The following is a 14,426-nucleotide window of genomic DNA, read 5'->3' as shown; positions in this document are numbered from 1 at the left end:
TCTGGAGACCTCACCTACAAAAAGATATTGACAAAATTGAACGGGTTCAAAGACGGGCTACAAGAATGGTGGAAGGTCTTAAGCATAAAACGTATCAGGAAAGACTTAATGGACTCAATCTGTATAGTCTGGAGGACAGAAGGAAAAGGGGGGACATGATCGAAACATTTAAATATATTAAAGGGTTAAATAAGGTCCAGGAGGGAAGTGTTTTTAATAGGAAAGTGAACACAAGAACAAGGGGACACAATCTGAAGTTAGTTGGGGGAAAGATCAAAAGCAACATGAGAAAATATTATTTTACTGAAAGAGTAGTAGATCCTTGGAACAAACTTCCAGCAGATGTGGTAGATAAATCCACAGTAACTGAATTTAAACATGCCTGGGATAAACATATATCCATCCTAAGATAAAATACAGAAAATAGTATAAGGGCAGACTAGATGGACCATGAGGTCTTTTTCTGCCGTCAGACTTCTATGTTTCTATGTTTCTAATAGTATAAAGGCAGACTAGATGGACCAGGAGATCTTTTTCTGCTGTCAGACTTTTATGTTTCTATGTCTCTAAGATGCTAAACCAGGCAGGAAACCCCCACCCACCCCCTTTTTTTAGCAATGAGCAATCAAGAAAAAATGCAGGCACTAATCTCTGCATCCGGATGAAGGAATAAGAAAAAGAATCTCCCGGCCGATGTTGCCAAACAATCCAGTGACAAAGGGCCTTGACTAAGGATAGCTAGGGACATTCCCCTGCTATCAAAGGAATCTTCCCTGCTCCCCTGAAATATCAGATTCTATTTACAAATGGGGAAAATTAAAAGGTGAATTTAACAATGGCCTTCTTGCAAACTTGCACACTTTAGAAATGGGGTCTTTGTGGGAATTGTGGGATGCAGGGGAGGGAGGGGATATTTGTTAAGCTAATAAGTGTGATTGTCCCTTCTCACCAACTGTAATTATGGCTTGTTGTTATGCCCTTTGGTAATAGGGCATTATAAATAAACATTTATTATTATTATTATTATTACTACTACTACTACTACTACTACTACTACTACTACTACCACCACCACCACCACTACTTGTGGAATTCCACAAGCTCGTAAAGTCCACAGCTCTTAAAAGTCACTGATATGGAGAAACACCGCTCTAGATCTACCAGGTTATAACTTCTGAAGCTGTCAGTCAGCAGAGGCAAATAGATGGGTAGTGCAGGATTTTGGAGGGTGCCAGGAGAGAAAGAGAGACAGACAGACAGAGTGACAGAGAGAGGCAGAGAAACAGAGAGAGACAGAGAGACAGACAGAGAGACAGACAGAGTGAAACAGAGAGAGACAGAGATAGACAGAGTGACAGAGAGAAGCAGAGAGAGACAGAGACAGAAACAGAAAGAGAGAGGCAGAGAGAGACAGACAGACAGAGTGAAACAGAGAGAGACAAAGACAGAGACAGACAGAGTGACAGAGAGAAGCAGAGAAACAGAGAGACAGAGAGAGAAACAGAAAGAGACAGAGGGAGAGACAGAGACAGACAGGCAGAGTGACAGAGAGAGGCAGAGTGACAGAGAGAGGCAGAGAGAGAGAGAGACAGAAACAGAAAGAGGGAGACAGAGAGAGGCAGAGAGAGAGACAGACAGACAGAGTGAAACAGAGAGAGACAAAGACAGAGACAGACAGAGTGACAGAGAGAAGCAGAGAAACAGAGAGAGAAACAGAAAGAGACAGAGACAGACAGGCAGAGTGACAGAGAGAGGCAGAGAGAGAGAGAGAGAGACAGAGAGAGACAGAGTGACAGAGAGAGACAGAGACAGAAACGGAGAGAGAGAGAGACAGAGACAACAGAGAGCGAGAGAGCAAGAGAGAGAAAGTGCATCCTGGCACAATCACTATGGTGTGCGAGAGGAACCCAATCCAACCCACAAAACTAGCCAACGAGATAGACAGTACCAACTCTTTCATCTGCTTCACTGCAAGGCGTTAAGCCGTCAAACGTTGGGGTTGCACACGTATCTGGGAGACAGTGTTGCTCTCTTTCGTGACTGCGCAGCTGGCTCTGGAACACAAAACAGTCGCATAAATGTTAAAACAATGTTGTTAATCTCCAAGATCAGAAGCAATGTGAGAAAATATCACTTTACTGAAAGAGTAGTAGATGATGCTTGAACTTCCAGCAGACGTGGTTGGTCAATCCACAGTCACTGAATTTAAACATGCCTGGGATAAACATAGACCCATCCTAAGATAAAATACAGGAAATAGTATAAGGGCAGACCAGATGGACCATGAGGTCTTTTTCTGCCGTCAATCTTCTATGTTTCTAGGTTCCTAACCCTCACTCATTTGGGCATCCTTTTATGCCATCAGTGTTAATGACAGTGGATGAACAAGAAAAAAAGAAAGAATGAAAGAAAGAGAGAAAGAAAGAAAGGAGGGAGGGAAGAAAGAGACAGAGAAAGAAAGAGAGAGAGAGAGAAAGAAAGAAAGGAGGGAGGGAAGAAAGAAAGAGAGAGAGAGAAAGAAAGAAAGAGAGAAAGAAAGGAGAAAGGAAGGAGGGAAGAAAGAAAGAGAGGAAGAGAGAGAGAAAGGAGGGAGGGAGGGAAGAAAGAGAGAGAAAGAAAGAAAGAGAGAAAGAAAAAAAGGAGGGAGGAAGGAAGGAGGGAGGGAAGAAAGAAAGAGAGGAAGAGAGAGAGAAAGAGAGAAAGAGAGAAAGAAAAGAGGGAGGGAAGAAAGAGAGAGAGAAAGAAAGAAAGAGAGAGAAAGAAAGAAAGGAGGGAGGGAGGGAAGAAAGAAAGAAAGGAGGGAGGAAGGAGGGAGGGAGGGAGGGAAGAAAGAAAGAAACTAACAACGTTACTGCGGGGCTCAAAGCTGCGGAATAGTGGGCTGAACTAGAAGACCTCCAAGGTTCCTTCTAACCCCGTTATTCTATATTCTGTGTTTTGCACAAGTCTGAGAGGTCCTCACAAGCAGGACCACAATTTTTAAAAAGCACAGCGTTGGGTTGTAATAAAACGAGCAGAGGACGCCAACTCGCCACCCCATCAATTTGTTTAATCCTAAGCACCTAAGCTGGCTGTGCGGGATGGGCACTTAATTAAACACCAAGCGCAGCTGTTCACCTTGTAATGGAAGGATTCCTCGCACTGCTTATACTGGTACATCTATCCATCCTAGATAAAATACAGGAAATAGTATAAGGGCAGACTAGATGGGCCACGAGGTCTTTTTCTGCCGCCAATCTTCTATGTTTTTATGTTTTTAACCCTCACTCATTTGGGGATCCTTTTATGCCATCAGTGTTAATGACAGTGCATGAACTATAAACAAACAAACAAACAAACAAACAAACAAACTAACTAACTAACTAACTAACTAACTAACTAACTAACTAACTAACTAACTAACTAACTAACTAACTAACAACGCTGTGGAACTAATGAAATGCCAAGCGCAGCTATTCACCTTGTAATGGAAGGATTCCTCGCACTGCTTACACTGGTACATTCGGGTTTTGCAGTGGTTGATCATGTGGCTTTCTAAATCCTTGCTGTGGTCCGCGACGTGCTCGCAAATCGGACACTGGTAAGGCTGCCTCTGCCGATGGACCCGCAAATGCTGCTTGATGTACCCTTTGTTGCCGCTGCTGTAGTGGCACAAGCGACACCGGAAGGGCCGTTCCGCGTCGGGGATGTACTCCACCAGGCTGCTCCCCAACAGGCTGGCGTCCCCCGACGGCTGGCACTGGACGTTGTCTTGAAGCTCCTTCAAGATGTCGTCGTCGGAGGCGTTTTGGTCTGTCCTCTCTTTCAACTTCTCGATCACCGTCAGCAGCGACATGCTGATGCCCATTTTAATGGGCCCTTCGGGGAGCTCCGGTTTATCCTTCTGCAGCTCCGCGAAAGCCCGTTCCTCTTCGCTAGTCAATTCCTCCGTCTTCAGGGAGGCGAGCCGCTTGGAGTGGCCTAAATAGCCGCCGTCGGGAGGCTTCTGCCCAGCCTCCGAACTTAAAGGATTGACATCCGCGAAAGCCCGGAAGCTGGATCGGGCAAGCTCCGCCGCTCGGATCGGCATAGTAACCAGAGCTTCGGCGGCTAGCGAGTGCAGCCTCAAAGACTCTGAATTGGTCCTCCTCCGGGTAGGTGGAGCATTTTCGTCGGCTGTTTTAGCCCGGCTGGGATTCACGTTATCTTCGGCTTTTTCCGTGCTGCTCCAGCCGATGATAACTTCCTCGATCTCAATCGAATTCTTATCCATGTGATAAACGTCTTCCGACACCTCTCGTCCGTCTGATTGGTGTTTGGGGGCATCCTCAACGGAATAATGCAAGACGTTCTCCATGACTTCGTTCTGCAAGACGGGCTCTTCGGCGCTGGGCAGGCGCTCCACGATGACGTTGACATGGCCCTTTTCGTTCGGACTGCAGTGGATGATTTTCTGGGCCGACGAAAGCAAGCTGTCGGACCCCGAACGATCGGGGTCGAGATCTTCACGCGCCGCGTTCTCCTCTAACAATGTGCCCGCAGGGGACAGCGCAACTGGCTGATCGAAGGCCGGCTCTTCTTTGATGGACTCTTCGGTTTTGAAAGCCATGGGCTCGGGGCTGCAAAGGCGAAGCTGCACAGGCTGACCGTTGCAGAGTCCTGGTTCGTTATTGTCTAGGGACAGGACGACGGTATCCATCGCGGTAGAATCGGACAAGGCGGCTCGCTCTTTTTCTTCCTCGAAGATGGGGTAAGAGCAGTTCACCTCGCCCGCGTGCTTCCAAGCGTGCGTTTTCAGCATCCGTTGCTGCCCGCACGTATAGCTGCAGATCAAGCATCGGTACATGCCGTATTGCTCGTAGGTGTACCATTTCCGCCTCCCTTTCTCAGGCGCTTGGGGAGGCTGCGTCTCTTGGTCGGTGCCGATGACGACTTTTTCGACCGGCTCTTCCTTCAACAGGGCTTGGATTTTGCTGCTGTTCTCCGGGTGGCTTCGGATGTGGCTTTCGAAATCTTCGACGCTCCGGGTGGTGAAGCTGCAGACCGAGCACATGAGCATGACCTCGTTCTGCTGGCCGTGTTGCTTCATGTGCTCCTGTAGGAGGGGGAGAGTGGGCGACACAGACTTGCAGAGGCTGCACTCATAGCAAAGGACTTTCCTTTTGCTCTGAGGAGGATCGTCCATTGTGTAATAGTCTTCTATGTTGATGGTGCCCAGGGCGGGCAATTCTAAGGTTTTGGAGGGCGCCTCCGGAAGGCTGGGGGCGTCCGGGTACAAGCGTTTCTTCCCGATCAAAACGCATTTCTGCGACTTGTCGCTTTCAACAATTTTGCTGAGCTTCTGAATGACCTGGATGAGGGGATCAGGTTTACACTTTAGTGGGTCGTTGGCGTTCTCCGCTGAGGAGCTTACGATGGCTTCAGAAATCAGGACGGCTTCCTGTTCCCTTAGATTTGAGATCAGAGCAATGATGTTACTGCCTTCTTCCATAATACCTAAAATGGCAACACACAAACAAACAAATTCATGCTTGGGCTACAGAGGGAAACGTCCAGCTTGTAAAATACAGAGAAGAAAAAGATTTATATATTAATAATAATAATTTATTAGATTTGTATGCCGCCCCTCTCTGCAGACTCGGGGCGGAGAATGAAAATATATATATATATATATATATATATATATATATATATATATATATATATATATATATATATATATATAAACTTCAGCCTGATGATGGTGAATGTGATTTCACCGAAACGTCGCATAAACATGCAAAATATTACACATGGCAAAACCGGAACTCAGAACAATCTACATACATATACCCGTGAAAATTTATGAAAATAAATATATATACAGTATATATATATATATACACACACACACACACACACACGTGTGTGTAGATTGTTCTGAGTTCGGGTTTTGCCCCGTGTAATATTTTGAGTGTCTATGCGACGTTTCGGTGAAATCACATTCACCATCATCAGGCTGAACTTGTAAGCTTCGTGCTGCTGTAGATATATCTATATCTCCTGGCACCCTATATCTACAGCAGCACGAAGCTTACAACTTCAGCCTGATGATGGTGAATGTGATTTCACCGAAACGTCGCATAGACACACACTACACACAGGGGGCTTAAATCCATTAAATCCATTGAAAATTTTAAATCCATTAAAAATTCGTAAAATTCTTCAACAGTACTACTGTATTCTATTAAAGAAATTGGTAGGATATCACATGTAGTTCCAGCTGAAAAGCATTATAAAATGACTGTTTAATGCAAAGGGTGGGTTTTAAAAGTCCAAATACTCGTTAAATGCATAAAAAAAATATCTTTCCTCTACTTCACGGAAATTTGTTTTTCACGGGTGGTCTTGGCACGCATCCCCTGCAAAAAACGAGGGATTACTGTAGATCGTTCTCAGCTTCCGCATCCGGCCTGCCCGCTGTCTGTGTCCCGCCTGCCTGCTATCTGTGACTGGTCCATGGAGGTCGAGGTCCAGTGCGAGGATGAAAGAGCTTGCCGCATCTGCCAGGATTCTTGCGGTTCCTGCTTTCCTGATGAATTATGAGGAAAGCAGGAACCGGAGGAGTCCCGGCAGATGTGGTGAGCTCTTTCATCCTTGCACTGGAGCGGACTCTGACCTCCTACCGAGAACGTCCGAGCACAGAAATCACGCAAATACTCCAGTGCAGTGACCGTGGTGCACTGTGTTTCTGTAAAGCAAACAATCAGGAGTCTGTAGAGTGGGTCTGGGTGTTTAGGTCAGGCCAGGGTCTGGGTCTTTAAAGTATTGGGTAGAACTGAGTTAACTATATTACTTCGGCCCTCTAAAACCATCCCAATTTCTCATGCGGCCCCATGGCAAAATTAATTGCCCACCCCTGCTGTACATGGTACCATTGGATCGAGCATAGAAAAACAAAAATAAAAAGAGCGAGCTAAAATAGAAGCATAACATGTACATATATATATATATATATATATATATAGAAAAGTATAAGCATTTTAGCTATTGTAACAACATAATATTATTTATTTATTTATTTATTTATTTATCAGATTTGTATGTCGCCCCTCTCCGTAGACTCGGGGCGGCTAACAACAACAATACAATGTAAACAAATCTAATATTTAAGTTAATTTAAAAAAACCCAATTTAAGAAACCAATCATACATACTGACATACCATGCATAAATTTTATAAGCCTAGGGGGAAGGGAAAGTCTCAATTCCCCCATACCTGACGACAGAGGTGGGTTTTAAGGAGCGCATGAAAGGCAAGGAGGGTGGGGGCAACTCTGATATCTGGGGGGAGTTGGTTCCAAAGGGTCGGGGCCGCCACAGAGAAGGCTCTTCCCCTGGGTACCGCCAAACGACATTGTTTAGTTGACGGGACCCGGAGAAGGCCAACTCTGTGAGACCTAACAGGTCGCTGGGATTTGTGCGGCAGAAGGCGGTCCCAGAGATATTCCGGTCCGATGGCATGAAGGGCTTTATAGGTCATAACCAACACTTTGAATTTTGACCGGAAACTGATCGGCAACCAATGCAGACTGCGGAGTGTTGGTGTAACATGGGCATATTTGGGAAAGCCCATGATAGCTCTCGCAGCTGCATTCTGCATTAGTACAGTGTGTCCAAATATATAAAATGTGATGAAGCTCAAAAAAAAGAAGATGCGATGATGTAACAATGCAGAATCACTTACTGTATTTATTGTATTATTGTTTTTATATAAAAAAGACTGAAAATTAATAAATTCTATCATTAAAAAAAGAAACAATCTTTCACATGTGATACAGGGGGAAGGGTCCTGCGTATTCCTTTGGAGAGCAGAGAGGCCTGACAAGCAAGTGCATAAACCCAGACATTATCACTAGCAGGCAAAATCACAAAGCTTCATCTCACCTACTTTGGCCATGACATGTAGGGGAGAAAGCAATTGCGTTTGGAAGCGTTAGCGGGAAAGGAAAGCAGGTCCCCAAAGAACAGTGTGGACTCTGGATAATAAAGCTGATCCCAACCAGAACGCAGAAAAATTCCAAAGACATGGAAAGACCTGGCTCAAAGAATCCCCAGCAGTTGGGCATGATGAACGGACACCATCATTTCCACGTGATGGACTTTATTTATACAGTGTTCCCTCGATTTCCGCGGGGGATGCGTTCCGAGACCGCCCGCGAAAGTTGAATTTCCGTGAAGTAGAGATGCAGAAGTAAATACACCAATTTTGGCTATGGACAGTATCACAAGCCTCCCCTTAACACTTTAAACCCCTAAATTACAATTTCCCATTCCCTTAGCAACCATTTACTCACCATTATTACTGGTACTCACCATTGAATAAGACACTTAGTGATCCTGATATTTATAAACATAATTATTTATTAACAATAATTATTTTTTCTGTTATTTATTTGCAAAAATTATTAGTTTGGCGATGACATATGACGTCATTGGGTGGGAAAAACCGTGGTATAGGAAAAAAACCGCGAAGTATTTTTTAATTAATATTTTTTGAAAAACCGTGGTATAGGCTATTTGCAAAGTTCGAACCCGCGAAAATCGAGGGAACACTGTATTTATTTATTTATTATTTGGATTTGTATGCCGCCCCTCTCCGAAGACTTACCAAGTTCTTGCCAGTCTTAGCAGATGGTTTAAAAGGGAAAGGGTTTGGAGACAATTTTTCCTTTGGCCAACTTCAGCACTCTTCTTAGCCGCTCTTCTGCTCTATTATTAGAGGTGATTATTGCCGATGTTCCCACGTGGCAGTGCACAGCATGGTTCATTGGAACAATAGTCAGTGGAGCCCTTGCACCTTCCTTGTGAATTCTCTTCTCATCTTAACAGAAATCATTCATGGCAGAAATCTGGGACAAAAATATAGTTGATTATCTCTTTAGAGTAGAAGAAAGAAATCCATCTTTTCTACAGCGTCGTGGAACATGCTTTTAGAACATAAACATGGCAATGGACCAGATTACCTCCGGAACCGCCTGCTACCGCACGAATCCCAGCGACCGATAAGGTCCCACAGAACTGGCCTTCTTAGGTTAGGTTTATTGGATTCATATGCCGCCCCTCTCCGCAAACTCGGGGCGGCTCACAACAATAATAAAAAACAGTACAGTACACAATACCAAATCCAATGCCCACCCATCCAGTTACAATTTAAATTAATAATCTCATAAAAACAGTATATATAAAAAACAGGCACACAGTCAATCAATCAACAAAACAACATGGGCAAGGGGGAGGTGTTTTAGTTCCCCCATGCCTGATGGCAAAGGTGGGTCTTAAGGAGTTTACGAAAGGCAGGGAGGGTGGGGGCAATCCTAATCTCAGGGGGGAGCTGGTTCCAGAGGGTCGGCCCCCCCACAGAGAAGGCTCTTCCCCTGGGTCCCGCCAGACGACATTGTTTAGTCGACGGGACCTGGAGAAGGCCAACTCTGTGGGACCTAACCGGTCGCTGGGATTCGTGCGGCAGGAGGCGGTCCTGAAGATATTCTGGTCCGGTGCCATGAAGGGCTTTATAGGTCATAACCAACACTTTGAATTGTGACCGGAAACTGATCGGCAGCCAATGCAGACTGTGGAGTGTTGGAGTGATATGGGCATACTTGGAGAAGCCCATAATTGCTCTCGCAGCTGCATTCTGCACGATCTGAAGTTTCCGAACACTTTTCAAAGGTAGCCCCATGTAGAGAGCATTACAGTAGTCGAGCCTCGAGGTGATGAAGGCATGAGTGACTGTGAGCAATGACTCCCGGTCCAAATAGGGCCACAACTGGCGCACCAGGCGAACCTGGGCAAACGCCCCCCTCGCCACAGCTGAAAGGTGTTTTTCTAATGTGAGCTGTGGATCGAGGAGGACGCCCAAGTTGCGGACCCTCTCTGAGGGGGTCAATAATTCCCCCCCCAGGGTAATGGACGGACAGATAGAATTGTCCTTGGGAGGCAAAACCCACAGCCACTCCGTCTTGTCTGGGTTGAGTTTGAATTTGTTGACACCCATCCAGGCCCCAACAGCCTCCAGGCACCGGCACATCACTTCCACTGCTTCGTTGACTGGACATGGGTCGTTGACTTCTCCGGGTCCCGTCGACTAAACAATGTCGTTTGGCGGGCCCCAGGGGAAGAGCCTTCTCTGTGGCGGCCCCGGCCCTCTGGAACCAACTCCCCCCGGATATTAGAACTGCTTCCACCCTCCCTGTCTTTTGTAAACTACTCAAGAGTCATTTATACTGCCAAGCATGGGGGAGTTGAGATATTCCTTTCCCCTAGGCCATTACAAGTTATGCATGGTATGTTTGTGTGTATGTTTGGTTTTATAATAGGGGTTTTTAGTTGTCTTTTATTATTGGATTGTACATGTTGTGTTTATTATTGTTGTTAGCCGCCCCGAGTCTGCGGTGAGGGGCGGCATACAAATCCAATAAATTATTATTATTATTATTATAAGAAGAGCCATGCTGAATCGGGTCAAAGCCCATCAAGTCCAGCATTCTGTGTCACACAGTGGGCCACCAATTGTACATGAGGATCTTGAGCAGAAAGAGAAGGCAAAACCCTCCCTTTTCCTTCACCCCCAATAAATGGTACCCAAGGGAATCCTACCAACCAACATAGAGGCGGCACTTGGACATCCATTAAATTTTATTTTAGAAATTTAGAAATCAAGGTTGACTCAGCCTTCCATCCTTCTGAGGTGGGTAAAATGAGGACCCGGATTGTGGGGGCAATATGCTGGCTCTGTTAAAAAGTGCTATTGCTAACATGTTGTAAGCCGCTCTGAGTCTAAGAAGGGCGGCATAAAAATCAAATAAATCAATAAAATAAATAAATAAATTATCTATTAAAGACCACCAAGTGTATAAAGCCTACTATTATATTAATTTTAAAATCAGTCTTGATTCTTGGCAATGGTCTGGATGAGACCCTGCCTTTTTGCTGGCAACATTTTTCAGAGGTGGCTTTAACAGCCAGTATCTTCTTCCAATAGCTGAGAATGACTGGCCCAAGGTCATCCAGCTGGCTTTGAGCCTAAAGCAGAACTGGAAACGTATGCTGGTTTGAGTGCTTTTAACTACCACACCAAACTGGTTCACAAATTACCTTCAGGGCCTTCAACCACGATAGAAAACTCTGCACACCAAAGCTGAATTAGCTCGGAAAGCAATCAATAAGCAACACACTGTTTAAACTCTAACAACATCATTATCCATGCCATCATTTTTAGCCAGCTGCAATTTATAGACTGTCTTCAGCTTAGAGAGGTAGTGTAACATGATGGTGGCTATATTGGACCAGGAGCTGTGTTCACTTTCAAATAGTCACTATAGGACTTAGAGAAGTCACTTTCTCTCAGCTCAACCTATCTCATGGAAAAATAGGAATAGTGCCTCTATTGCCTTGAGCTACTAAATGCAAGGCAGAATATAAATGAAATAAATAATACAGTGGTACCTCGAGATACGAGTTTAATTCGTTCCGGACCTGGGCTCTTAAGTCGAGCAGCTCTTATCTCGAACGACTTTTCCCCATAGGAATTAATGTAAATAATTTTAATTGGTTCCAGCCCTCAAAAAACTCACAAAGTTAGTCTAAATTATGCAGAAAGACATGTTTTTAATGAAGAAATGTACATGTACATATAAATGAATAATGAAGTTTCTTTCACTTAACTTGTAAACTTTCTTAAACTTTTAAATTTACATATGTTCAACTTCTCTGCCACCCAATCCTGTAGGACAGAGGTCCCCAACCCTTTTTGCACCAGGGACCGGCTTTAAGCGATCAAGAGAGGAATGGGTGAATGAATGGACGGAGGGTGGGAAGGAAGGAAGGAAAGAGGGAAGGGACAGGAACAGAGGAAGGAAGCAAGGAAACTTATGAAAGGGGAGAGTAAGAGAGGAATGAGTGAAGGGAGGGAGGGAGGGAAGAAGGTGGGAAGGAGAAAGAAAAGAAGAAATAGAGGAAGGGAAGGTAAAAGAGAGAAAGAAAAAGAGCAAGAAAGAAAGCAAGAAAGAAAGCAAGAAAGAAAGGGGGAAGGGACAGGAACAGAGGAAGGAAGCAAGGAAACTTATGAAAGGGGAGAGTAAGAGAGGAATGAGTGAAAGGAGGGAGGGAGGGAAGAAGGTGGGAAGGAGAAAGAAAAGAAGAAATAGAGGAAGGGAAGGTAAAAGAGAGAAAGAAAAAGAGAAAGAAAGAAAGCTGCAAGCACCCCCCGAGCCCCCCAGGCCGGCTGCAACCTTTTAAAACACGCGCGCCGCTTCGCAGCTGTCTCCTGAAGCCGAACGTGGAAGTTAGCGTTTGGCTTCAGGAGACAGCTCCTTGGCGCTTGTATCTCGAATTTGGGCTTGTAAGTAGAACAAAAATATCTCTCCCCTCCCAGCTCTTATCTCGAGTTGCTCTTAAGTAGAGCAGCTCTTATGTCGGGGTTCCACTGTATTTGTATTAATATCAGGGTGCCCGAGGGGAAAGCATTTTGAAATTCCCTGATATCTCCCTGACATTTCCCTATAACTTGCGATCTAGTTAAGGCGTGGTAATAGATGATGTCATATTGAATGGCTAAGCTGTGAAGCAAGTTATTTCCACCGTTATTCTCATTTTTGCATGACTTTGCCAGGCAGTGTGATCAGTTTTTTAAACATGATTTTTTCCTGACTTTTGAACATTTTAATAGTTATGTTTCCTCCCCCTGATTTATTCTGTTTTTTTCACTAATTCCCTGATAATTCCCTGATATTTCCTGAACCGCCAATATCCCTGATAATTCCCTGATTTCCAAGTTTGCTGGAATAGAATAGAATTCTTTATTGGCCAAATATGATTGGACACAAAAGAAATTTGTCTTTGGTGCATATGGTCTCAGTGTGCATAAAAGAAAATAGAAACATAGACGATTGATGGCAGAAAAAGACCTCCTGGTCCACCTAGTCGGCCGTTATACTATTTCCTGTATTTTATCTTAGGATGGATATACAGTATGTTTATCCCAGGCATGTTTAAATTCAAAATATAAATTTATCAAGAATCGTGAGGTACAATACTTAATGATTGTCATAGGGTACAAATAAGCAATCTGGAATCTATCTATCTATCTATCTATCTATCTATCTATCTATCTATCTATCTATCTATCTATCTATCTATCTATCTATCTACAGTATCTATCTGTCTGTCTGTCTGTCTATCTATTTCCTACGTATCTATCCATCCATCTATCTATCTCTCTATCTCCTACGTATCTATCTATCAATCAATTATAGGAGTGAAATCATCTGTCTATGTCTTATCTATCTCCTGTCTGTCTGTCTATCTCTCAATCTCCTACGTATCTATCCATCTATCTTATCTATCAATCTCCTACGTATCTATCTATCCATCAATCACTTATAGGAGTGAAATCAATCTCTCATCTATCTATGTCTTATCTATCTCCTGTCTGTCTGTCTGTCTGTCTGTCTATCTATCTCTCATCTATCTCCTACGTATCTATCTATCTATCTATCTATCTATCTATCTATCTATCTATCTATCTATCATTTATCTATCTATCTCCTATGTATCTATCTATCTATCAATCAATCAATCAATCAATTATAGGAGTGAAATCCATCTCTCATCTATGTCTTATCTATCTCCTGTCTGTCGGTCTATCTGCCTGCCTGCCTGCCTGCCTGCCTGCCTACCTACCTACCATCTCCTGTGTATCTATCTATCTATCTATCTATCTATCTATCTATCAATTACAGGAGTGAATCTACCCCTTTTCTGGGTCTCTGCCCCGCAGCGAGCCCAACCTCCCGCTCGGCTTAGGGCCAGCCTGGCCAAGCGCCTTGGTGTGAACCGAAGGCGGGGCTGGGGAAGGAGATCCCCTTCCGCCGGGCGAAACGAGATGTGGGGAGACCTCCAAACTGGCGACCTCTCCCATTAAGGATACAAGCAACGGCAGCCCTTTCACTCTGGATGAGCCAAGGGAGGGGAAGAGCCGTTTGCGGGGACATCCCCCCTCCCCTCCCACGCCTGCCGCTCTCTCTCTCTTCCCGGTCCCGGCTGCCCCCTTCTCCGAGCCTCCCCCCGCCGCTCTCCTTCCCTCCCTTCCCGCCCCCAAAGACGGCTCCGTCCTTTCCCCCTTTCCCTACCCCAGCTCTCCCTCCTTCGCCTCCTCTGCGGTAGAAAAGCCACTCCGCTTCAAAATGGCGACGATGGAAAGGCGGTCACGTGAGCCCGCGGGGCCGGGTCAGGTGACGGCTGGGCGGGGCGAGGGGAGCGAAAGTTCCGTCCGCAACTTTCTCTTCTACCTTAATACTCCCGCCCACCTGTTACCATAGAGATCGGTAAAGGGCGCGCGAGGCCGGCCGAGCGGGATGACGCGTGCGCTCTTCTCGCTCTCGGCCTTCGCTCGAGCGCTCTTAACCC

At 45.0% G+C, this 14,426-nt stretch overlaps 1 protein-coding gene across 2 annotated transcripts in view; it reads right to left on the bottom strand.

The window, feature by feature from the left end:
- The window catches only part of ZNF507 (zinc finger protein 507), a 28,857-nt gene extending 14,644 nt beyond the window's left edge, over window positions 1-14,213 (bottom strand). The window contains exons 1-4 of one of the 2 annotated variants that reach the window (XM_070760288.1): window positions 14,150-14,213; window positions 8,629-8,869; window positions 3,461-5,475; window positions 1,949-2,054 (exon numbers count right to left, since the gene is read on the bottom strand). In XM_070760288.1, the coding sequence (XP_070616389.1) occupies window positions 1,949-2,054; window positions 3,461-5,470 (2,116 nt within the window). In that variant the 5' untranslated portion in view covers window positions 5,471-5,475; window positions 8,629-8,869; window positions 14,150-14,213. The remainder of the gene's footprint in view (window positions 1-1,948; window positions 2,055-3,460; window positions 5,476-8,628; window positions 8,870-14,149) is intronic. The other variant, XM_070760289.1, reaches the window with a different exon arrangement.
- Window positions 14,214-14,426: the final 213 nt, after the last annotated feature.

This window comes from Erythrolamprus reginae, chromosome 9 (assembly GCF_031021105.1).
Source record: "Erythrolamprus reginae isolate rEryReg1 chromosome 9, rEryReg1.hap1, whole genome shotgun sequence".
Classification (NCBI taxonomy): Eukaryota; Metazoa; Chordata; class Lepidosauria; order Squamata; family Dipsadidae; genus Erythrolamprus; species Erythrolamprus reginae.
This window is presented reverse-complemented; position numbering and strand designations above follow the sequence as displayed.